Source organism: Equus quagga, chromosome 19 (genome assembly GCF_021613505.1).
Source record: "Equus quagga isolate Etosha38 chromosome 19, UCLA_HA_Equagga_1.0, whole genome shotgun sequence".
NCBI classification, from domain to species: domain Eukaryota; kingdom Metazoa; phylum Chordata; class Mammalia; order Perissodactyla; family Equidae; genus Equus; species Equus quagga.
In genome coordinates, this window is record NC_060285.1 from 8328500 (window position 1) to 8353312 (window position 24813).

The 24813-nt window shown below is 52.5% G+C and overlaps 1 protein-coding gene across 7 annotated transcripts; it reads right to left on the reverse strand.

Annotated features, from left to right (window-relative positions):
- Positions 1-559: 559 nt before the first annotated feature.
- TEF (TEF transcription factor, PAR bZIP family member) lies at positions 560-24414 on the reverse strand. Of its 7 annotated transcripts, none has more exons than XM_046646153.1 (4): positions 24257-24414; positions 10374-10691; positions 5883-6103; positions 560-4161 (listed from the first exon to the last, which is right to left on the reverse strand). In XM_046646153.1, exons 1-4 carry the CDS (start codon positions 24357-24359, stop codon positions 3946-3948), a joined length of 858 nt encoding a protein of 285 aa, XP_046502109.1. In that variant the 5' UTR covers positions 24360-24414; the 3' UTR covers positions 560-3945. The 7 variants fall into 7 exon arrangements, with proteins under 7 accessions (XP_046502109.1, XP_046502108.1, XP_046502105.1 ...); XM_046646152.1 differs by having other exon boundaries at positions 10374-10706; XM_046646149.1 differs by lacking the exon at positions 24257-24414 and adding an exon at positions 14706-14869 and having other exon boundaries at positions 10374-10706.
- Positions 24415-24813: the final 399 nt, after the last annotated feature.

The window sequence follows — 24813 nt, forward strand, 5'->3', positions numbered from 1 at the left end:
AAGGGTGAGCTCCCACCCCGCTGGATGGAAGCCACGGGGAGCCCAGGCCAGCCCTGAGCAGGGGGCCTGGGGACGCCCAAGCCGAGGGAACCAGCAACGACAGTGCCGTGCCCTGCACGGGCTGCACTCGTGTACAAATGTCTTTTCATGGAGAAGGTCTCATGGCCCTAGACAGAAAATCTCACAAAAGGGCAAAAAGCCCTAGAATCTCACCCCCGGGACCCAACTTGTCCAGTCTTTGTACTTTCTTTTTAACATAGCTGTCATCAAGTGTTCCCTGTTTGGGAACACTTTTCACGATTAGTTCCCTGTCTTTCTACCGGTGGGACAGCACTTTTAGTTGTTCAAAGTGCTTCCTCAATAAACTGTGAGTAAGCAGGCAGGAATCACTTCCATCTGACAGACGAGGAAACCGAGGCACCGAGTGGTTCAGTGATTCGGCCAAAGGTACCTGGCTGGTGATGCAGGAGTGCCTGGGACAACCCTCAGGCTCCCAGGCCAACACTCAGACAGAGGAAACTGGGAAGCAGGGAGGAGGACAGAGAAAACAGTCCCACAATTCTCATCTCAAAATATTTAATTTTGTTTTGAAAAGGATACATTCCCGGCTTCCCTCCCACCACATCACTCCGGCCCACCAGCAGTGACACACTCGCACGCACACACGCACATAAGGCCAATGGGCTATGGTCTGCTTCTCCCTCTCCAGCTGGGAAGAAGGGATGTTCTCTTGGCCTCCTTCCTCCAACAAAGGTAAAGGAGAGAGGGGCCTGCTGGAATGCCAGCTCCCAGGGGAGGAGGCAGAGCCCCACACACTCCATCACATCACATGCACTTAGAAAAATAAAACCAAGTGGTGTTCTGGCATCCCCAACATCGTAAGATAGCAATATCCACCTGGAAGTCATCTTTGCCATTTTCTAGAAAAATTTATTGCACTTAATTAACAGATGTTGAAGGAGCTCTGGGGTGGGGCTTTGCCATGAAAACCAGGGGCTCTCAGCCCTTTGTATTATGCGGAACAGAGCTCCCAGGGCCCTGGATGGAGAGCTGCCCAGTACAAAGGGGCCCTCCTCTGCTGGCTCCCTCACCTGCCACCCTGCCTCAGGCTGGAGGACTGCAGGAGCTGCCCGCCCAGGGCCACAGCAGCCCCCCTCAGCAGGGTAATGCTTACCAGAGTCGAGGTTCGCTGCTAAGTGCCGTCCCCAACCTCAGGACTCAGACAGGCAAAGCCTTTCCTTTGGCCAAGAGTAAGAGTTACCCAGGTCCTCCACAAGGCTGCTGGCCATCGTGAAAGCTCTCCCTCTGTAAATCTATTCCTATATCTAGATATACGTTTATTATACGTATATTCCCGCAACATTCTAGCTCATTCATGATTTGTCTGTTCTGAGGTTGCAACGAGGCTACGAAGCTGGACAGGGCGCTTAGGAAGGGATGGTGCTTCTCTGCCACTGCGAACCCAGGGAAAGCCGTTTACACTGGCTTCTCCAGCCTCCGCTGCTTTGTAGAGGACGTCAAAAACCTGAGCACAGGAGCCTCAGTCTTTGGCTCAGCCCCAAGATGGAGGGGGTCCAGGAGGAAGTCAAGAAGACTCCCAATTCTGCGACGGAAACTGAGCAGGCAGCAATCCTCTCCTTCTGCAAGGACTCAATTCTTAGGTCTGGGAGGAGACACGCTTACCTGAGCACTCCTTTTCCCCAAAATGTCAACCTCCACGGACATGTCCTTCCTGTCCCTGTCAGGCTCCTGACTCAAAGGGGCTCTTCTAAAAGAGGCCAGCAGCCACGTTCTTTCCAAGTAAGCACTTTGGGAAGGAACCAGACACCCAGTGCCCGCGGGGAGGAAGGGGAGGGCACTGAACAGGCAGAAGGTGGGACAAAGAGGAGAGACATCAGGCCATCGTCCCACCCGCTGGGGTCACAACATGGACGCCATCCAGAGATTAAATGTCCACCCTTTAAGAAAAAACAAACTGAAGAAACACAAACCATACATTTTCTGGCCAAAGAAAATGAAGAGCTTTTAAGTCAGATGCTCTTCTACCAATAACAAAATGAGAACTGCCCTCTTGGTGGGTAGCCAGACCAGAGGGAGAGCGCCCGGGCGGGCAAGCTGCCCGGGGCAGGACACTGACATGCCGGATGCAACTGCCCTGTTGTGATTACACTAGAGTGAAAAGTGTGAACATGATTTTTATAGAACCACAAAGTAAAAGTCAGGGGCCTGGAGGGAGGCGGTGACCTCCCTTGGCCTCAGGGACCCTTGTCGAGGCCCCCGGAGAGGCAGGTGTGCAGGTCCTGGAGGGCCGTGGCATCCCCCGGGGGCGGTCCACGGCCAGTGGGTGGCTGCCCCTGGTCTTAACATCTGTAACGAAAAGTCTTTAGGGGTCGGGGCCTGGGACGTGGAGCCACACTTTAAATAAAGCCAGTGGTAAGCATGACAAAGTGCGCCCATCACCTCTGACCCCTCTTTACCACAGGCTGCCCGCCCTGAGCAAATAAATATACCCATCTCCAGGTGCCCCAGCTGACCACAATGAGCAGAAGCTTCCACAGATTTCCTCAATTAATCTTCCGGGCAGAGCAAAAGGACGAGCCCAACCGGACACAAGACAAAGCAGCAGCTGTGAGCAGTGAGGCCACAGCCGCAAGGACCCCTCCACGCCACACCCCGGACAGGCTTTATGAGTGGCCCACGGCCCCTGGGACCCAGACTGAGGGGACTCTAGCCTGTACAAATATCCCAAGAGCCTGCTATTCCACAAAGTTGTGCTGCAACCCTGGCGACCCCAAACCAGGTGTCCTGCCCGGCTGACGCCCTCCAGCCAGCTCACGTGGAGGAGGGATCCTGAAGCCAGAACTGGGAAGCCCTCTTCTGCTTTCAGGGAAAGTGGACTCTTCGTCTGGCCCACACAGGAGAGCAGAGCAAGAAAAAACAGGAGTCTCCCAAGAAGCACGCCCCAGCCCTCCGTCCACAGTGGAGGTGGCGGTGGAGGCCAGGTTTCTAAACACCAGGCGGAAGGTGCGTCTCGGCTCTGGGAAGTTAAGCTTCCCTGACGAGGGGGGGTCTTCCTTTTAAATCCAAGATCTGAAATTGGTCACTGGGTGAAAAGAAACAGCAGGCCCAGAGGCCTAGTCTAATGGGACAAACAATATTCAGGTGGCCCCCAGGGGTGACCTGGAGAAGAGGAGATGGAAAAGGTCTCCCTCTGTACTGTGAGCAGGGCTCAGAGACTGGCCACCCTGGGGGTCTCTCCTCCACAGCAGACGAAGCACAGAGAGCGTCCAGGCTCAGCCACAAGAGAAAAGGGGTGTGGGAGCTAAGAACGGTGCACTTGTGCCTCAGGCCCCAGACCCAACCCATCCCAGGCTTTGCAGAGACCCGGCTCTTGTGGCCTGGCACCCGCGCAGACACTACAGAGGAGCTGCTGTGTCTCTCCACCTCTGAGGAAGATGGGAACAAGTGTTTCTCTCAAAGACTTTCTGGGGAGGGTGAGGTGGACGACAGACACCCCGCCTGGAAATGCGCCCTGCTCCCTGAGAAGACGTAAGGGTGACAATGATCACGACTCGCTCTGCGGAGACAGGCCTCCATGGCCCAGGCTGGAGATGAGGGGGTCAGGGCAGCCTGAGCGCCCCATGAAAGGAGGTCTGTCCTCCAGAGGTCCCCTTCCGCTTCAACTGGGACATCCAAGAATAGAAACTAAGGCTGATTCACCCGTCTACAGAGATTCTGTGGCCCCGCCAGTGAGGAGGCTGGCCCCCAGGGAAGTCGCCACGTGCGCTGGCCATGTGATAATGAAGCTGAAACGTGAACGCTCCTGGAGCAGGTGCGCCGCCATTCGCCCGTGACGAGTCCTAAGTCTCCACTCGTGTAGGGTTTCGGGGAGCCCCCAGGCAGAGGTCTGAGGTGCAGGCAGCGCCACCCGGGCGGGGACACGGGTTACAAGGGCCCGTACTTGGTCTCATACTTGGACACGATGGTCTTGCACTTGCCCACCTCCTTGCGTAGCTCGGCTACCTCCGTCCGCAGGGCCGTGTTCTCCTTCTCCAGGAAGGCCGCCCTGATGGTGATCTGGTTCTCCTTCAGGCGCCGGGCATCTCGGGACCGTTTGGCTGCCACATTGTTCTTCTTGCGTCTTGTCCAGTACTTTTCGTCCTGTGGGGAGGAAGCGTCCTCTATGGATCTCCCGTCTTTCCCCACCAGGGGACCCAATCTCTCCCCATTTGCCAGCACTCCATATCCCAGATTCCTCTCATAACTCGTCTGGTGCAGCCAGAGTGGAAGCTGGGACCCCAGGGAGGAGCTGCATGTGCCAAGGACACCAAGGGGCCCTACCCTCTCCCCAGGGAGGCGGGATGGGACACAAAGTCCTTCGGGAGCTATGTGGTGGAGGGAAGGGAACTCCACGTACTGGCGGCCTGCTCTACGCCGCTCCACTGTGAAGCACCGCCTAGACCCTTGCCTCATTTAGGCATTCTGGTTGTGGCTAAGGGCCTGCCCCCTGGGTCCAGGGTCCTGAGTTCAAATCTCAGCTCTGCCACCTATTAGCAGTGAAACCGTGTGAGTTCCTTAACCTCTCAGTGTCTCAGGTCCCTCACCTTTACAAGGGGGATAATAACACTAACTACATAGTAGAATCGTTGGAGGAGTAAATGAGTCAGGATGTACAGGGTTCTATAACAGTGCCTGGCCTCCAAGAAGGACCACATAAATGTTTCCCATTTTCATCATCATGATTAAAACCCCAGAAACCTTCTGAGAGGCAGCTATGTTATTCCCATTTTACAGATGAGGAACTTGAGGCCCAGCCAGGTCTAGGTGGCAAAGCGGGGTTTGAATCCAGGTCTGCCTGACTCCAAAGCTTAGGTGAAAAGTCCTTCCCGTGAGTTTTTCACAGGAGAGGATGGAAAAACTGCAAAATCCTCCTCTCCCACCCCTTCCCCCTGTTCCCACAAAACCATCAGCTTGAAAGCTGCTTGTGAGGACCGGCCACGTGGTGTAGTGGTTAACTTTGGCAGGCTCTGCTTTGGTGGCCCAGGTTTGCGAATTCAGATCCTGGGAGCAGACCTACACCACTTGTCAGCCATGCTATGGCAGCTAACCACATACAAAATGGAGGAAGACTGGCACAGATGTTAGGTCAGGGACAATCTTCTCAAGCAAAAAAAGAGGAAGATTGGCAACAGACGTTAGCTCAGGGACCATCTTCCTCAGGAATTAAAAAAAAAAAAAGGGAGGGGGCCAGGCCCAGTGGCATAATGGTTAAGTTTGTGCACTCTGCTTTGGTGGCCTGGGGTTCACAGGTTTGGATCTCTGGTGCGGTCCTAGCACCGCTTGTCAAGCCACGCTATGGCAGTATCCCACAGAAAATAGAGGAAGACTGGCACAGATGTTAGCTCAGGGCCAATCTTCCTCACAAAAAAAAAGAAAGAAAAAAGAGAGAGAGAACACCTTTGCTTCTCTTCCCCCCCCCAAAAAAGGAAGCTATTTGGCTGCTTGCTCAGCCCTGGGGATAACAACATATAACTATCTTTTGTCCTTCAAAGTGAGGGCCTGTTCAAGCTGTTCAAGTTCCGGTGGCCTGGTGAGCCCTCGCCCTAAGGCTGGGCTAAAGCCAGGAAGGTGGGAACATCAACACAGCTGGTGGTGGTAATGAAAGAGAAACTACAGGGAGTCACGCTGGGGCCAAACGCCACCTGCCTCCCTTTCTTTCTACCAGTTGCTGCAGGATACGGCTCTATGCTCTGAACTCATACCCTTCTAAAGGGTGTCCACAAGGAGGAACGGTCCTCCAGATAAACCCAAACGTGGGGAAGCACACACCCCTGGCTCTTGAATCAATGCTGTACATTCACTTATAACAGATACCAGGTTACCTTTTGCTCATCGGGGACAAAGACCTTCTTGGCCTTTTTGATCATGGGCTGGGGCTTCAGGTCCTCCTCTGCAAACTTGTGCTTCCGAGGGTTGAAGAGCTCCCCACCCGGCACGCTGGAGAGGACCAGGTCGGCAGGGTCAGGATTGAAGTTCACATCCACCTCCACGCAGTTGGGGTCGATGGGACTGGGCGTCTCCCGCTCCTTCTTCAGGGAGGATTCTGAAAGACACAGAGACAGGTGGTCCAAAAGCAGCCCACTGGACAGCGAAGACATGTCACACACCCAGATACCAGCTTGAATCTCATGGTTGCACAAGCCACTGCCACTCGGAGGGAAGGAAAAACAGAACAGCACCAGCCCCCAGGCCAGACTGGCACACGTGATTCGATTCAACACCACAAACGTGGAAAGAGTTCTTCCCTTCAGGAACAAAATGCTCAAAAGGAAACAGGGGCCCTCAAAAGAGACAGGATTTCCAGATTGTTTTTCCCCCTAGAAATGTTAAGTAGAACATTAAATCATTATACCCCCTTAACTTCCTGTGGTTTCAAGTTCTCAAGTAATGAGAAACAGCTGAATCTCTCCTTGAACTATGATGGGTTAGGGACACAGACTGAATAATGAAACGGCTTCCATTTTTGAATCTCTCGAGACATATCAGTCACTGTGCTCATTAGCCTTACGACGACTCTGAGAAGGAGATGGGCGTTAACCTTATTTTACAGATGAGGAAACTAAGGCTCAGAGAGACGACATAGTTTTCCCAGGGACACAGAGGGCAAGTACCTGAACTAAAATTTGAGTCTGGGTCTGGCTGATTCATCTCTGCTCTACCTGGCTGCCACTTTATAGTGGACATTGGATTAAAGACACTTTCAGAATTCAAAGATTGTGCATTATTAGAGATAAGTTATATAAAAAAATCTATGCCTTTGGCCTACTTGTTCAATGCTACTGGTAAGAGTACACTAAATAGTCAGTAGGTATCTATTAAGCACCTGCTATACTCTGGCAGCTACTGTCCTGGCAAAGACCAAGCAGTGAACAAAACAAGTAAAATCCCTGCCTTCATAGAATGTTATTCTTGACATTACCTAAGATAAATTAAAAATATCCAAAAAAGTGTTAGATGCCATGTGGATATTTGGGAGCAGCACATTTCAGAAAGAGTGGACATGAAGGGTGCCAGTATGTGCACAGGCAAGCAGTGGTATGTTGAAAGAAGAGGAAAGGAGGCCAGTGCAGCTGGAGTGAATGAAGGAGGGGGAAGAGTAACAGGCCAGGTCCAGAACAGAAAATATAGGGCCTTTCATCCCAATAAAGCAGCGGCTCTCAGTAGGGAAAGATTTTGTCCTGCAGGGGACATTTGGCCATGTAAGGACAGGGTGGGGTGTGTTCTACTGGCATTTAGAAGCCAATGATGCTGCTAAGTATCCTATAATGCACAAGACAGTCCCTCCCCCAACCCCAACAAAAATTTATCCAAATTTTATGCCACTGATTTTGATGAGATGGGAGAAGCCACTGGAAGGTTCTGAGCAGATGTGTGACAGGATCAGACTTACGTTTTAACCGGATCATGGACATAAACTCACTGTATATCCCATTAGAGGGAGTTAATTACAAAGAGGGCTGAGTGTCAGAGGAGTGAATGACCAGGGATCAATGTGGTAACTGAAGGAATACAGAGGCTGCCAAACTCTTCACCTGCAAAACAAACAGCCAAGGTACCAAAGCCAACAACTAGAACTCCCATACCCTGCTGGCGGGAGTGTAAACGGCTCCAACCACTCTGTACACTGTTTGGCAGTATCTACAAAGCTGAATGTACGCATGTCCGATGACCCAGCCACTCTACTCCTCAGTAAATGCCCAAAGAAATGCACATGTATAGTTACCAAAAGACATACACACAAATGTTCATGGCAGTGCTATGCATAACTCCAAACTAGAAATGCTTCACACGTCTGTCAGCCATGGAACGGATAAACTGTGGTGTGTCACACGATGGAACATCACTCAGCAATGAAAATGAGCAAACCCCTGCAGTAGGCAATGATGTGGAGGATTCTCACAAACAGAGCTGAGGAAAGAGGCTAGACACAAAAGAATACAGACTACTTATGTGTTTTGTACAGGAGGAACTGAAAAATTAAGAGGGAGAGTTCTACTTTCATTTCTACCACGTACACAATTCTTCATTATAAATCTTACTCCACCTGCATTGTGTTTTTTCTTCTCTGTTGCAGTGTTCTGTAAGTATGTTCTATAAATCTATTTTGTTAGTGTAAAGAGATTCTGATGCCCACATATGTGTGCTATAAAGCTGGCTATAGGAAGCTATGAAAGTGAGAGTATAAATGCAATTAACTCAAAATAGTTAAAAACAAAAAAGAGAACATAACATACAGTTCCATTTATAAAATACTCAATTATAAGCAAAATGAATCTTTGGTGATGGAAATAAGGACAGCGAATACCTCGGGGGAGTAATCAACAAGCGAGGTCACGAGGCACTTCTGGGATACTACTAGTGTTCTAAATCCTGATTTGGGTGGTAGTTACATGGGTGGATTCACTTTGTGAAGATTCTTCGAGCTGTATACTTATGGGCACTTCTGTATGTCATTCTTCATTAAGGTTCACTTAAAACAAAATCAAACGTGAATGCCACCTAGGTAGCCTAAGGGACAAGACGGGGGCTCATTTCCAGCTGTGTCCCCTACCCACACATGGAACAAGCTTCTAGGATAACCTGACCAGCGCAAAAATGAGTTGCCTGCAAACAAGAATTTGGCTGGAATCAGCTGAAGCCTTTAGATATGACCAGTTTATAGGAAAAAAGTGAGGGGCTGAGGAACAAGTCAAACAGCATTAGAGATATAGTCAAAAATCTAGCATGGGCAACACTCTACAAGACAAATAATTCAGTTTCTTCAACAAATAAATTGCAGAGGAAAAAAAGAGGAGGGGACTCTATAGATTACAAGAGATTTAAGAACTTAACTAAATGAAATGTGGGGATCTTCTTCGGATCCTGATTCAAACTTGTAAAACAGACAACTTTTTGGGAACTTGAATGTTGATGGATTTATTGTCAATTTCAGATGTAAAACTGGTATTTTTATGTTTTTAAAAAGAATCCTTATATTTTACATACACATTGAAATATTTATGGATGAATTGATATAATATCTAGGATTTGATTGAAAATAATCAGGTGAGAGGAATGAAGAGATTATAAAGAACAAGACTGGGGGCCGGCCGTGTGGCTGAGTGGTTAAGTTCACGTGCTTCACTTCGGTGGCCCAGGGTTTCGCCGGTTCGAATCCTGGGCACAGACATGGCACTGCTCATCAGGCCATGCTGAGGCGGGATCCCACATGCCACAACTAGAAGGACCCACAACTAAAAATACACAACTATGTACTGGGGGGGGCTTTGGAGAGAAAAAGGAAAAATAAAATCTTTAAAAAAAAAAGAAAAGATTGCTTATGAGTTAAGAATTATGGAAGCTGAGTGATGGTTACATGGAGGTTCACTATAGTAGTCTCTTACTTTTGTTATTTGAAAATTTTTCCATGATAAAAAGTAAAATAAATAAATCAAAATAAATAGAGCATGAGAATTCCTTGGATGCTGGTTCCCTGGGTTCCACACTAGCTTCTGGGCTCCTTCCAGGAGGCATCAGCCTGTATGCCTCTAACTGAGCCTGCAGAAAGCTTTGCAGAGCCCCTTGAAACAGGAACTATGCCTCCTCTGGTGGGCTCATGTCCAAGGGGCATGAAAACCAACTAACCAACCAACCCCCAGAGGTAAAACAGAAAGAGGACAAGATGAAGGAGGAATCCTAGAGAGGATGTTTGTCCTGGCAGTGAGAATGCCTTCTTCGTGCCAGGGCCTAAGCAGTACCTGGGTACGGAGTCAGACATCCTGAGTTTGGATGCTGCTGCCGCTACCTACCAGCTGTGTGACCTTGGGCAAATTACTGCTCAGGTTCCTCACCTACAAAACCAGGATTATAGTATCAACCTCCTAGGATTCTTGTGAAGATTACATGCTAATGCCTGGCACAGAGTAAGTGCTAAATAAATGTGAGCTGTTATTATTACTGTGCTTGCCTGAGCTTCCCAACAATCTGTGGCAAAGTGCATGCAGGGGTAAAGAGCAGCACTGAGGAAATGAGAATGGGATTTCCATCCTGTGAGCCTCAGACCGGAAGGGCTCACTCCACTTTCCTGACCATCTGCGGCACACCAACCAACAGAAAGGCTGCGACTGCCACCGATGTGACTGCTATTTTTATCTCCAGCTTCAGGGGACTGTGCTGAAGGGTGGGGAGCAGAGGATTTCTCCACACTGCAGGCCTACCAGGACCTCCCCTGAGAGAAGGGGCTCACCGGGTGTGTGTGGACACAAGCAGCCCTCAGTGGGAAGTGGACTTCCCTGGATGGGACAGGTGGCCCTGCCCAAAGGCCTGTCACCAACCTGTGCTGGACACAGTTTCAGAGGGCTGAAAGACGGCGGCAGAGGAGGATGGTGGGGACGCTGTGGAAGAGCTGGCTGACTCCTTCCCTTCCAGCTCGGCCACAGGCAACAGCAGGTTCTGGGCCAGGTGGGTGGGGCCGGCGGGGATGCCATTCTCCAGCAGGAACTCGTCCAGGTCCATGTACTCCAGGTGGAAAGACTCGCCGTCATAGGGGATGGTCTTGTCCCAGATGGGCGGCATGAGGGAGGCTGAGACGGCCATGGTGCTGGCTGCTGCGGCCTCGTCTTCCTCCAGTTTTTCCTTCCCCTTTTCCTTATCTGCACACACAAAATCTGCGATAAGACACCACACAAGAGGGTAACTCAATCCCAAGAGGTGAGCAGTGAGCCTCACAGGGCTGACCCACCTCTCTCAGAGTCCTGATCCATCCTATGCATTTCAAGAGCCAACTCTGTTCTTGTTATAACCTGGTGCTTGAACCAGGCCACTGGCCTCCTGTAGAGATGGCAGCACGCCCTTGCCCATGCCTGGGCTTCCCAGAATGCTAGCGTCAAGCTCTGAGGCCTGAGTGGTCCCAGGGTTAATTGAGAATGGGCTGTGGCGTTAGCAACTGCAGGAGGGAGGCTACAAGGAGGAAATGGAGTTTCTGACCCTTCCTGGTGTCTTAGCGATATCTTAGGAAAGGCTGATTCCTCAGGCCAAGAAGTTTTATGTTCTCCTGTCCTGTCCCCTCCAGTTATGCCCTTTTTTTGTGTGTGTGAGGAAGACCGGCCCTGAGCTAACATCTGTTGCCAATCTTCCTCTTTTTGCTTGAGGAAGATTGTCACTGAGCTAACATCTGTGCCAGTCTTTCTCTAGTTTATGTGGGATGCCACCACAGCGTGGCCTGACGAGTGGTGCTAGGTCTGCACCCAAGAGCCGAACCAGCGAACTCCTGGCCAAAGTGGAGCATGCGAACTTAACCACTATGCCACCGGGCTGGCCCCCAGCTATGCTTTCCACAGCAACCCAACCTAGGGCTTGAATATCAGCTCTGCCACCCACTTGCTGTGATGTGTGACTTTAGCTATGTTATAACCTCTCCCACGCTCAGTCTCCTCCACTGTAAATAAGGATAAAGCTGCCTCTTTGATGAAGACTAGACACAGCATTTGAAAGTCTTGCAGAGCTGCTGGCACACGGCAGACATTCATTATTACTGTGAGCTTGTTGAGGGCAGGGACGGTGTCTGATTCATTTCTAGATCTCCAGGGCCAATACAGGAGCAGGCAGACAGTGGGCCACAGGACAAGGTGGATACTGAATGAAGAACATTGGGTTTGCCAACAGACTCCCTTTCAGTGTATTAGATAGACAGGGCCTGGAGCTGTCTTTTCAGGACTTTTTTCAGAGCAACCATTTCAAGAGACCTCTATCCCTGAATAAGCACAGAATATTGAAGGCAGGGATTCTGGGAAGAAGCAGACGGGTGGAGCTGTAGAAGAAAGGTTGCTCCCATCCAAAGCAAAATTAATCAATTACTGGGGGACTAGATCCCACTTAATTGTCTCAGTCAAAAGTTATGCATGTGGATATACAAGAAAAAGCAAATTAAGAAAAAAAGACAAGAGAGAAATGCGACAAGGCTGGAAAGAAATCAAAGTGACAGGGACGCTAACCAGGGAAGTGGGAGACAAAATCATGACAAGTTCATAATGGGTTTTCAAATTGAGGGAGACAAGTTTGAACTCTGGATTCTGAAATGAAAAAGAGAAATCAGATATGATTATGTTGGAAATAAACCAGTCATGCATGGACTCCCAGACCACAGACAGTCAAAAAGCAGCCCATTGGTCCAATAAAAAGGACACACCCAGTGAGTTAAGAACATGGTTTTGACAAATAGAATTTGGTCATGGCTTCTAACACAAATTAACGTGAATTCCTGCAACTGCTTTCTGTACCAGGCTTTGGTTTAAAACCAAATGGGAAGTAAGAAAGCCAAGCTTTGGTGGGCTGGGTGGGCCAGATGGCCTGCCTGTTCTCCTCCCCTAAGATCTTGACTCTACATTCTGTTCAGAAACAACTGTGATCCATGTTGGGCAGGGGCATGGGGAGCAAATGAGGGAGGAGAAGGGAGGACACAGAAAAACACCTACACTGAAGGATAAGTAACAATAAGGTCCAGGTTTTGCCTGGCCTAAGCAATTGAGGATATTTTTAATCAGTGTTTTTACAAGACAGAGTTTTAATTCCAAGAGATGATAAAGGACTAGGCCTGTCACTCAGGTCATGGGGATTAACATCAGTGGTTGCCGGTGAAGAGCCCCAGACCGAGACTTGTGAGGCCTAGCTATGGGACCTTCAGGAAGCATCCTCAGCTTTTTTCATCTGGGAAGTGGGGATAACACCCTATAGGACTGCTGTGGAGACTAAATAAAATAAGATTCTGTCAAAGTGCTCTGTGAGTATTTTGCAAATGTAAGGTAGGATTATTCTTAGGGATGGTTATTATTTGGTAATCTTGAACAGGAACCCGACAGATGTGTACACCTGTCCTGGCAGCCTGTCTCAGATCCCAGATTTGGAACAAAGCATCTCCTTAAAAACAAACAAAAGGGTTTGTGCACATGAGATCCTGAAGCAGGAGGAGAGAGCCTGGCCTCACCTGATGTACTGAAGCTATTTATAACCCAACAGTGACAGCCATAGGGATGAGAACACACCCAGGAAAGGAAGAGAAATGGCATTTTTAAAAAGGAAATTAATTCTCCAAGACAGGTAATTCACAGAAGGCCTATTCCTTCCCAAATCCCTGAACTACACTGACGGTTCTTGGAAATTCAAGGGTCTCGGATGGAAAGCACACTTCAGTGCACTTAAAACCTCACAATAGGTGGCACTCCTGCTGCTCCCTGAACCTCATGTTCCCAGGCCAAAAAAACAAGGCCAAATCTGCTTTCCACATAGGCCCCAGGGACCTTTGTGGCCTAGGAAACAAGATAAAGCCCAGCCCTGCCTCTGTGGCCCCAAAGCCTAGGTTCAGCCCCAAACAACCAGGTGAAGGGCCTTACTGGCCTCATTCTGACCCTCATCCCTCTACCTGCCTCCCGAACCCCCTCAGAAGGCTCCTCGCATCTCTTCTCCTGACACCCCTCCCCCACGTCAGCAGCAGCCCTGAGACACACTTCCAGAAAATCTCCAGTGAGTCCCTAGTAGCTGGGGATATCACACGCAGGGATGAAGACAAGTCCTCCTCCTAAGGGGGGGGAAGGCCAGATACAAAGACAATTCACTATAGTGTATCAGCGCACCTCAAACTTTAGTGGACTTTGGAATCACGGAGGCAAGGCGGGGTAGGTGCTCCTTAAAATGCAGATTCCTGTTCCAGGAGCCGCAGATTCGGTGGGTGAAGGGCGGGGCCCAGGAAGCGGCATTTTAAACAAGCATCCCAAATGGTCTGATGCAAGCGGCCTGAGAACGCGCCCTGGAGCGTCATTTAAGTGGCTGCTGCGACCCCCATCAGCTTCAACAGTAAGCCCTACGCATAGCGCGCGCGCTCGTGGCTGCCCAATGAGCCTCCTCACTGCGACCCCCACCCCACCCTCTCCTCCTGACCCTCCCTGCCAACCCCCATCTGCCCCAACCTCTCTCAACTCGCCTCCGACCTTCTCTTCCCAACCCCCTTGCCTCGCCCTCCAGGGCCCTCGTCATCCCTGGCCCCATCCCCCTCGGCTGCACCGCTTCACCCTGACCTCCGACCCCGGCCCCCCCCCCCCACGGCCCCCCCCTTGCCTCAACCCCCCCCCCGGGCGCGCGCGCGCCCCCCCCCCCCCTCCCCTCACCGAGGCGCGCCTCGCGTGGGGGGTTCTCCATCAGCTTCTTCAGGACCAGAGGGAAGGAGCCCGGCAGGCCCCTCTCCCCAGCTGCGCGCCCCGGCCCCGGGCCTGGCCCCGCCTGCGGCTCCACAGGCGGCTTCTTTCCGCCGCCCGCGTCGGACATCGTGCCCCGCGCTCTGCTCGCGCGCCTCGCCTCCCCCGCCCGGCCCCTGAGATGGGCCGGAGCCGTGCGACCCGCCGCAGCTGCCGACACGGGCAGCTACTGCGCAGGCGCCCAGCGGCACCCCCGCCTCCCTCCATCCCTACCCCGCCTGCAGACCGGCTCTGGCATATTAATTATTCATAGAGCCAGGCCAGCGTCCCTGGATCGCGGCCTTGGATTGGCCCATCCTGTGAGAGGGGCCGGCGCAGCCCTCCGGGCCGTGATTGGTTAGGCCGCCGGGTTGAGCGAGACACGTGCGGGGCCAAGTGAGAAGCAACGCCGCAGGCCCCGCCCGCCCGCCCCTGCGTCACCTGATTGGCGCCTGCTGGAGTCTGTGTCATAGGCCCTCCTCGGCGGCGGCCCCTTCCCCTCTACCGGTGGTTTCGCCTTCGCTTCCCTCTTCATAGCACCCGCCCTCCTGCCAGACCACCGTAACCGCTCTCCTTTCCCTCTCATCCCAACCTCGCCACCTTCCGGACGCGACGCTGCAGGGAGGCGGGGCTGGGCGCGGCCAGGCCGACCGGGGGAGCCTATCAGTGAGCCCGCTCGGGCCGCGCGGCCGTCCCCCCGCGGGTCACGTGGAGCCGCAGCCGAGTCCAGTCGCGTGGGGCGGGGGAAGAGGAGGAAGGCGCGGAACAGCCAATGGAGGGCGGGGGCGGGGCCCGGGGCGGTGCACGAGGCGCAGCACGTGCCGGGCTGCGGCGGGGAGCGCGAGGGGAGGCGGGGAGTGCGAGGGGCGGGCCTGCTTGTTCCGGGGACTCTGCGCAGGGTCGTGGGACGGGGACGCAGAGCCCAGCCCGCACCCTTCCTTCCCCGCGACCCTGAGGTTGGCTGAGGGCAGGGCCGCGGCCGGCGACTGCCTGGCCAGTAGGGATGCCCGGAATGAGGTTGGCCTCCGCCTAAGGGGGTGTAGTGTTCCCCACTGATCCCGGGTTTCTGGTGTGGGCGTGGCGGCTCGCTAAAGGCTAGCGTGGAGGGCGCTTTGTCGAGGCCCGGGGGTGGGGAGAAAGGGCTCAGCCCTGAGTCAGGGTAGGGGACACGTTTCTGTCCTCCCGCTTACTGGCTTGTGACCTTGGGAAAGTCCAGTTGCTTCCCTTGAGCCTGTTTTCTCAACCGTAAAATAAAGAGTTGAGCTAGTTAATCTCTAAAGTCCTAAAGAGCTCTGAAATTTTGTTCCTAAGGCCTTCCTTTCCTTTTCCTAGGGGAGAAAAAATCCCAAAACTCCTTTATACATGGTAGTGATTACACATTGTGTGGGAGAACGACTTCCTTTCTTAAAATCTAAATATTCCCTAGGAGTTGCTCAGGAAACATGTGAAAACGTAAAACGTGAGGGGATACACAACGGTGGAGACGTTATAGGAAGCTGCTCCTAAACAGCGCCCAGACCTTTGTACCTTTTTACAGCACAAATCCTGCTCTGCTTTGAGCCCGAACAATACTAGACTCTCCCTGCCCAACCTCCTAGAGGGCGGGGACTTCAGCTTGTTTGTCCTGTGTTCTGCCAGTGGCTCAGTATGGGGCTGGGGCAATGGTAGAATGCAGTTCTTGGCTCATGGGATGGGTGCATGTCGGCAACACCCAGCTTAGCTGAAAGTTGTCAAGCTGATGCAATCAGAATTTTGCTGGGAGTTGAGAGGGAAAAAGAAGTTCTGCCCCTGAGCGAGCCTGGAAAGCAAGAGGTTTGAGGGGACTTTGGGAGGTGGTTGGGGAAGGGTGATGGAGCCTGATGCCAAAACTCAAATTCTTACTGCCACACTCATTACACTTCAGTCGCTTTCTGACTCTAATACCTCCAGCCAATTGCTTCCCCTCTCCAGGCCTCCGTTCCTTTCTGTCAAATGGAGGGAGGGCAGGATCTGCCTTGTGGGGTTTCCATAAGCCAATGCATGTCAAATGCGCAATTGCAAGCCTGCAACAAATGGTAGTTTTTTATAATTTTACTAAAACTGATAGGTACAAATCCACTGCTTGGTGTATCCGTTATCCAGGAGGCTAAAACAGTGCCCATTTCACTCAATTTAGTGGAAATACTCAATTGTATACAGGAAATCTTTGTGTTGCAGAGTTGTTATTGGGGATTCTGTATGTGGCTAAACTAAGATATCTTTAGGAGAAATTGACCTAGAGGTTTCTAGAAACAAATTTCAAAGGACATTCCAAGGAAATTGATTAAAACAATATATGAAGCTTTTTAACAAATGACTAGTTTGGCCATGGAGAGACTTGCTAGATTAAGAATTAAGTGTATATTTTCATGGCTAATGTGATGTTATCAAAAGGGGGGGGAATTTTCAACTTATTAGAGGAGGATTTATGATAACATAGCGGTGGAATGTTCTAACATTTGTTTACGACAAAGGCAGGACGTAGTAAGAAAGGGTAAAGATTTAGGTTTCTTTTTTAAGCTACAGTTATCCAAAAAGGATAATGCCTTCTCCACTCATCACCCAGCCTGGAGCAACTGACCTAACAGGCAGGCAGGTTCGGGCTTCAAAACTTAGTCTTGCACCACGCTCTAACCAACTGAGCTAACCGGCCACATCAAAACTTAGTTTTGATTTGGTTCTCTGTTCATGTACTGACACTCCCCAGGGAGGGTTTTTTCCCTGGATAACCGCAGGGTAAATGGTGTGTCACAAACACTGCAGAAACCTTACAAACATGTTCTCTCTCGTGCTTACTTGCAAGCTGGGAGGTGAGCTACATTGCTGACTGGCAGCATTCAACAGTGCCATCCTGGAGGCAAGAGCCAATATGTTCTCATCTTCATTCTCCAGCTGACCTGAGAAGAGCTGTAGCAGCCCACCTCTAACTCCATCTCCCATCAGTAAAGTGGGAATAATGGTGCGGCCTTGCCCCTTCTTTTAGTGGAGGAATGAAGGTTGCAAGAAGTAATTAGCTAATTTCCATAGTGTTTGTGAGCTCTACAAAGAAATAATTCCATAAAAAGAACATGTTATTATGTGGTTAAGGCTTTAAAGCTATGAAGTGGTACCTTAGTGTTCTACAGTAATAGGGTTTCACTGCAGTGGCTTCTTGAGGGAAGCGTGGTCCTGGGGCAGCGGTGACTTTGTGGGCTTGGGAGGCAGGCCTGGGTGGAATGTCTCCTCAGCCGCTGACCAGCCACGTGGCCTTGGGCAAGTGACTTCTGCCTAAGCCTCAGTTACTTTTCTCTTGGAAATAGAGATGATATTGACAAATAGAAATGGGAAGCAATAGGATATATTGGAGTCTATGAGGAAGCCGTTTGGTGTAAACCTAATTTGGCCTGACTTTGTTTATTCCAAAAGGGCCTGACATGGCCCTTGAGCATGCATTGTATATCTGCTTACACGTTTGCTATATCCCAAAGACAAGAACAAAGGCCCTTAAGATAAAGGTGCAACTTCCCCCAACATTGGCATTTCTTTAAGGAAAAGCGTCTCTCCCTAGGCTAGGAACTGATTGCTGTGCTCACCTGTGACAACAGACCTGCCCCCCTGCTGTGTCCACCCAGACAGCAGACCTAATACCTGCTGTGTCCATCAGTCGCTGTGCCCACAGAGCAGTCTCGTGACTATTGTAAAAGGACATTTCAATCCTATGTGAAACATCCTCTTTGGGGGTATATAACCACTCTGTACACCTCACTTCTTTGGTGCCCTTTCTTCCTTCGGGAAGAAAGGCCCTGGACCATGGTCCTCACATTTTGGCTCAGAATAAACTCACCCAAATTTTTCATTTATAGATTGGTTGTGGATTATTTTTGTCAACAATACGCTTACCTCACAGAGCGGTTCTGAGGATTCTGTGTGGGGAGCAATGTCAGGTGCCGGCCTGAGCTGTGTGAGGCATGGGGTGGGTCGGCTTCCACCTTTCCCCTTCATTCAGGTTGTGTTGGGTCAGGAGTAGAATTATTTTGGGTGTGGGGACGAGGCAGTAGGGTTGAGGGTAGGTTCTAGAGTCCAAGCTACTGCAGAGATGGGATGTGAAAGGTCCATTTTCCAGACCTGGACTGGCTTTAAATTCTACTCTTTAGTGTTCCAAGAAGCCTGCTAACCAACTCAAGTTAAAAACTTAATTCAACTGAGCGCATGCAGAACAAGAGCCTTTCCTTAAGCCATTATACCGATTTGGAGTATTATCATTTAAACGTGAAGTTCAGAAACTCTAGCATGGGAGCCCTTGGGAGATACCCCAAGATGATCTCTTTGGTTATATATTCAGCATCTAGCAGGACGGTACCACTCTGTCTTCTGACTTGCCAAAAAATGTGACATGAGCCTGTGTGTGTAAGAGCAGGGCACTGAGAAGGCTTCCAGTGAGCTCTAACGAAGCCCAGTTATCCGTGTGCTTTGCCAGTACCAAATGCAGGAGAGCACAAAGCCCTGTTTAGGGTAGTAACTCAGTAAATATTTGTTGGCTCGTTTTGTTGTTGGTGCTGGTAGGAGAGTTAACAAACCCTTTCAGAGCTAAGTCATATACATTTGGAAGGTTATAAACATTAAATAACAGTCATTGTGTTTGATTCACAATCGAACCTGGAATAACAAACATGAGCCATCCTTCTGGCAAGTCCCCCAGCACGAGCCTGCCAACGACTGCCTCCTTGGAGCCCACATGCCTGCGGCTGCAGAGTTCTGGGCGGGGGTTTGTGCCTTGGTCTCGGTTTGCTCTGGGGGGCAGTAGTGGGTGGAGGCTGCTCACTCACTCTTGCCCATCTCTTCAACAGTCTCAGGAGTATTAGTTTTCTGTTTGGCTTGCATTTTGTCCACTCCCAGGGTTTGGGTTACAGGTGGAGAGCTGCCCCAAGAGTGCCATTTCCAGAGAGAAGCCCTCACCTCCAGCCTCTGCCATGTCTCAGCAGCCACTGCCCGACAGCCGGGGGTTCTCCAGTGGAAGCAATGGTAGGGTGTGGGCTCTGGAACCAGACCCTTTGGGTCTGATTCCTTCTTGGAATACTTCCTGTGTGACCTTGGGCAAGTTACTTAACTTCTCTGTGCCAGAGAAGTAAGGAGTCAATGCAGGCACACTCCTGAGAACAGTCCTTGGTGCCTCGCAAGTGCTCAGATGAACTCTTACTGTCATTCTGTCTGGGGTTGTTCTAGGAATACCTCATTCCTCCTCACCTGCCACTTCTCCAAGAGTAGTGGAGGTGAGCGAGGCATTGTAGGTGGCGAGACAACAGCCTCACTCTTCTTTATGGCCTTCAAGGCCCCGCAGGCTCTCCCCCTTTCAGGGTGCTCCATCCTCACCTCTTGCTTCTCTCCGCCTTGCTCACCTTCTGCAGCCATAGTGGCTTTTTGTTCCTCAGACACACGTGTCTTTCTTGCCCCAGGAAAACACCTTTGCAGGTGCTGTTTCCTCAGCCTGAAAGTTCTTTGTGTAGCTGGCTCTTCCTCACTCTCTAGGCCACGGTTCAAATGTCACCCCCTTGGAGAGGCTGGCCCTGCCCTCCTGATTGCTGGCTGTCTGTCTCTCCCTACTGGCATGCAAATGCCAGGCCCGAGGCAGTGTCTGTCCCTGCACCCTGCACCACATTTGTAGCAAGCACTCAGTAAGCCCATGATGCATGGTTGGAGGACTGAGGTGGTACTGCCCTGTGATACAGTTTCAGAGACCTCGGGGAATCCTGTGGGTAGAGACGAGCCTGGAAGCGGGCAGAGCTGGGTTGAAACCCCTGGACAACTGCATGGCCTTCCTATCTCCGAGCATCAGTCTCCTCATCTGTAGAATGCATAATCATACCCCCCTCACAACGCCATTTCAGAGATGGTGATGTAACAGCACTTAGCGCCATTCCCAGCACTCATTCAAGAGACAGTGCTGTGAGAATCAGGGTTCATTCCCTCAGCAGCCTGGCCTTGGGTCAGGCCCAGAATGATGCACAGCCATCTGGAAGGGACACTCCTGGACACTGCTGTCGGTTTCTGGCACTCGGTGAGAGTGAATTTCTCATTTCTCTGATGGGTGCCGGGGGACAGGTGGAGAAAGAGGCTGTGAGCCTTAAGGTGGAAGTGAAAAAGAGAGGCGGCCCACATCCTGGCCTGGAGGGTAGCCAGTCTCTGCGTGCATTTTCCCACCGTTTAGAAGGTGCTAGTGAGGAGTAGAGGAGCTAAGGCGCCCAGCACATAGAAGGCCCCTTCCCTTCCACTTCCCTAGAAGCAAACTTCGATTTCTCAGTTTTGCTCTGGGCCCCCAGGCTGGGAGTGGAGGCAACCAAGCTCAGGACAGCCCAGGCTGCACTGAGTCCGCCCGTCTTCGCCTGTTTACCCCAATCCTGCAAGAGGGGGATCCTCAGGCCTCTGCCCCCCTGCCTCTGCCCCAGCAAGTCCCACTGAGATCCAGCCTGTTATCATTCAGCCCTTTCTCAGGCCAGCCCAGCTGGGCTGTCCGGTTTGGTGCAGGGCTGATGGCACCATGCCCCCAGGAGCCTCGCGCATTTCCAAGGAAGCACACAGCCCTGCATGTGCTTGCACAAACTTGCAACATCCAGTTCTTTCAAGGAGGGTATCCAGGGGAAGGGGAGTGGAAAGAAGGGAATGAGGTCAGATTGCAAATGTAATGTCGATGGAAGAAGCCTAAGGCCAGGCCCAGCTGCTCTTTGCCTTTCACAGAGAAAACAGCGTGGCACCTCACAGTTTGCAAACACTTTCACATGGGATAACATTTAATCCTGGCAACAAGCCCTGGAGCAGGTATTCTTTTTCCCCTGTTTACAGATTGGGGATGGAGAGAGAAGGGCATGTCAAGGATCCCCTGCGGGGTGACCTACAAGTAATTGTAGTTAGGAGCTCCCGGGGCTGGGACCCCACCTGCCCAGCTCAAAGCGAAGGTCTTGTTCAACCTCTGGGTGTGTTGTCATGCTACACAGCTCCCTGAAAAGGAGGCCTGAGTGACCACAGCTGGCAGGAAGATGGAGGACTGGCCCCTGAGCACAGCCGAGACCCCATGGAGTGAGGGAGGGGTGGGGTGTAAAGAGCCAACAGTATAGTTTAGAGAAGCAGGGTCTTTACAGATGCTGGAGAAGAAGGTAAGAGAGAGTGAGCAGTCTGGAACAGAATTGCCTCTGGAAGAAGATCCTCGGGAGAAAGGGCAGGAGTAGAAACAGGGAGAGTAGTCCTTAGGGATCAGGACCCAGAGACAGAGGGGACACTGAGTCAGGGCCTTGGGTACAGGCCCAGCCTTTTGCTGGACATGGCTTTTTTTGCCTTCAGGAAAGCTGGTCGAACTGGTGGCCCAGAGTGAGGGGGCGCAGGGTGGCCGTTTTAACCTGAAGCCGAGAGAGGCTTGAACCTGGTCAGCTCTGCTAGAGAAAGTCTGCTTAGCCGGGGACAGGAAGGCAGGGGAGTCTGTGCAGGCTGTGGGGGGAGGCCCGGGCAGCAGGACAGGGAGGAGCCCCAAGGGCAGGACGCAGGGAGTATCTTTGAACTGGAAAATGGAGTGAGAGGCTGTAGGGAGAGCAGAGGCTCGTGAGCGCACACCTGGAATTTCTCACACTCTGCACGGCTTCCCTCTGAGATTCCCTCATGCTGGACCCAGGATGTGCTCTGCATGTGACCTAAATGTGTGCGGAAGCACAGTCACCAGGCTGTAGAAAGTGGGCAGTTCGTAAACGGGTTTTAGTCCCCCACGGAGAAACCTGCCCCCTTTCACACCAAAGCAAAGGGCGGGCGATCCTGAGGGAAGGCCTGTTTCCAGGCAGCTGGGTCCTCCCGTTGAGCCCTGAAGCCCCAGTGCTGGGACATGAGGAGAGAAGCTGCCTCCATAAGAACTTTTAAAGTACTTGCTACGTGACTTCTGGAAATCCTAGTTCGTGTGGTGCGTGCACTTTCCTTTCACCGAAGTCTATTGCTTTTCAGGCAGATGCTTTCATTTTTATAACAGATTTGGTTGGTCTGGGAGCTTTGGAAAGTGGGGATGGTGGGTTGGGGGCAGTAACATGAGAGAGGTCTTTGTGGAGTACACTGGCCCCTTTGGCTCTTTAGCCCTCCTCCTCTCATTTTATCTACCCATTGGCATCTGTCAGGTCCCACGGGGTCTCATGCTTCTGACCCTCAGGGAGGCACCACATGGAGAAGTGATAGGAAGTGGCTCCAGACTTCGGTCTCCGCCTCTTGGGCCAACCAGCCCTACCAGACCAACTAATGCTCAGAGCTTGCCAGCCCTTGGCAAAGCTCTGCTGAGACCTTGGGCAAGTCCCCTCTGTGCTGGGCCCCAACTTTGCCCATCCACAGTGAGGGACAGGGACTTTCCAGCTGTCACAGGGCTCTGTGGACCAGCTGGGAGCCAGCAACCAGCAGCTGCTGCCACACTTCAAAGACCTTGCTATCCTTGTCTGAAGAGCAGCGCCCTGAGTCGCCTCCGAGAACCCTTCCCTGCCCAGCCGGGGAGCTGGCCCTGCAGAGTCGCCGGCAGCCTTGTCACTTCCTGTGCATGCACTGCGCCATCCTGGGACACCCTACCTGCCCTCCTGGGTGCCTGGACCAAGAAGCAAACCTGCTACCTTTAGTTTTTGGAAGGACTTCCAGCTTCACCCACCCAGATGGGCTGTTCAGAGATGGCAAGACAAAGTCAGCTGTGGCCCATCTGCCAGGCTGAGGTGAGGGTTTCCCTGGGAAGATGGGCTTCTCCTGGAGAGCAGCGGGGGTCCTGCGTCTAGGAGGGCACAGAGACTCCTTCTGTGGTACCCGCCCGAGGGAGCCCAACCGCCCCGCATTCAAGACCACAGGGTGTGGTCTCAGGGGCCTGGGCCCAGAGCTCCGTGAGAGCCCACAGGGACCCTCCCCTGAGCTCTGGGAGCCACCTTCCTCCCTCCAGCAGTCTCCATGAGCAGAGCCTGCTTCCTCGCTTCCTTGAGCCCCGCTCCCCGAGGAGTGAGAAAGAGGGCGGGGGCTGTGGTGTTGGTCCTCAGGCTCCAGAGTTTGGGAAAGAGCTGAGTCCCGTGGAAGTAAGTCCTGTGGGGACAACCAGGGCTCTGGTGACAAGATCTATGAGGTGCCAGCACAGCAGGATGAGGGAGAGGCCTGAGAAAGGTCCCCTGAGGGGACAGCAGGGCGCCTAAGTCAGACTCCAGAGCAGAGGCCATCGGGGCTCCTTTAAAGGCCTCTGTGGAGTTTGAGCAATGAGGACCTGGGTGTGAGCCCCTGATGTCTTAGAGTCTTAGAACAGAAGAGATTTGGAGAAATATGTATCAGGAGGGAGTACCCTGAGCAGGCCACCCCCAAAGCTAGCTGTGGCCTTGGGTTTCTCAGGCAGGACTTGGGAGACACCTGGTGCTGCCTGCTGGCTCTGCCCCTTGGTGCACGCCCTCCGCCGCCGGCTCCCTGGCCCCGTGTTTGCCTGTGGTATCCTAGGAACCGGGGCTTCGAGCCTGTGGTCCTGTTACATAACAGCTTCCATCCCATCCATGGGATCAGCCCTCCAGCGAGCGGGAGCTAAAGCAGCACATGGAGGAAAGTCTCTTCTCCAGACAGTGGGGCTCCTGCCTGTCCGAATCTCCAGTCTCTGCCAGTCCGCTGCCACCCCAACATGCAGAGGGAGGGAACTTAATACACAATCAGCAGCCAGTGCATTCTCTCAGCGGGGCCCTCTGGTCCTGTCCTTGTCCCACGTGAGCACAGCACCTGTCAGCGGCCACACGCTGGCCATAGCTTCCCAAAGCTAGCAGACCCAGGGGGCCGCCCATGAGTTGCAGTGGCACTCCCCACAGTGTTCCTCTGCACCCCAGGCCTTCCTTCTGCCAGGAAGGGGCCCAGCGCAGATCCCTGCTGGGGACCCTCCCTAGCTTGGAGATGCCTGTCCTGCCACTGTGCCTGTGGCTGCCCCCACCCCTTGGGTACCTGGGCAGCCAGCCAATGCAGGCCACCTCCATTCCTACCTGTCCTCTTCTCTGGCCAAGGCAGAGAGTGCTCCAGCAGGGACTTGAGGACCTCAGGCATGTCCATGGCAGGGGCCACTCCGATCCGGTCACAGCTAGACATGGCCCTGCAGGATGTGCTTGTTCGGGGAGTTTAGAAGCAGCTGGAGAGGCAGGAGCTGGCTAGGGAACTGCAGGCTCTGGAGGCGGGCGGGGCGGGAGCCCGAGGCAGCCAATGGGCAGCACAGGCCCCGGCCCGCCCGTCCACCCCCAGCTCGGCCACCTGCCAGCTCAGGCTGCAGCCAGGCCTTCCCTTCCCGCTGCCTGGAAGGGCGGGCCTGGCCCTGTGCCAGCTGCAGCACGTGGAGCCACCGCACCAATCCTGACAGAGAGCCCAGCCTGTTATCTAACTTTGCAAAGGGAAGTTCTCCCCCGGGCTGGGAGCCATAACCAGGGCCTGCCAGGTGAGAACAGTGAGATGGCTCCATGCCTACAGCGAGCATGCACCACACACTCAGGCACACTCGGTGGGGGAACCCAGGAGGCCAGGCCCAGCAGAGAGCAGGGCCTGCCACGGA

Excerpts from the sequence above, each read along its gene's own strand:
- TEF (XM_046646148.1), bottom strand. The coding sequence starts at position 14,355 with ATGTCCGACGCGGGCGGCGGAAAGAAGCCGCCTGTGGAGCCGCAGGCG. Across the intron at positions 10,707-14,198 it reads CCCACGCGAGGCGCGCCTCG|ATTTTGTGTGTGCAGATAAG; the intron begins GTGAGGGGAGGG and ends GTCTTATCGCAG. Across the intron at positions 6,104-10,373 it reads TGAAACTGTGTCCAGCACAG|AATCCTCCCTGAAGAAGGAG; the intron begins GTTGGTGACAGG and ends TGTGTCTTTCAG.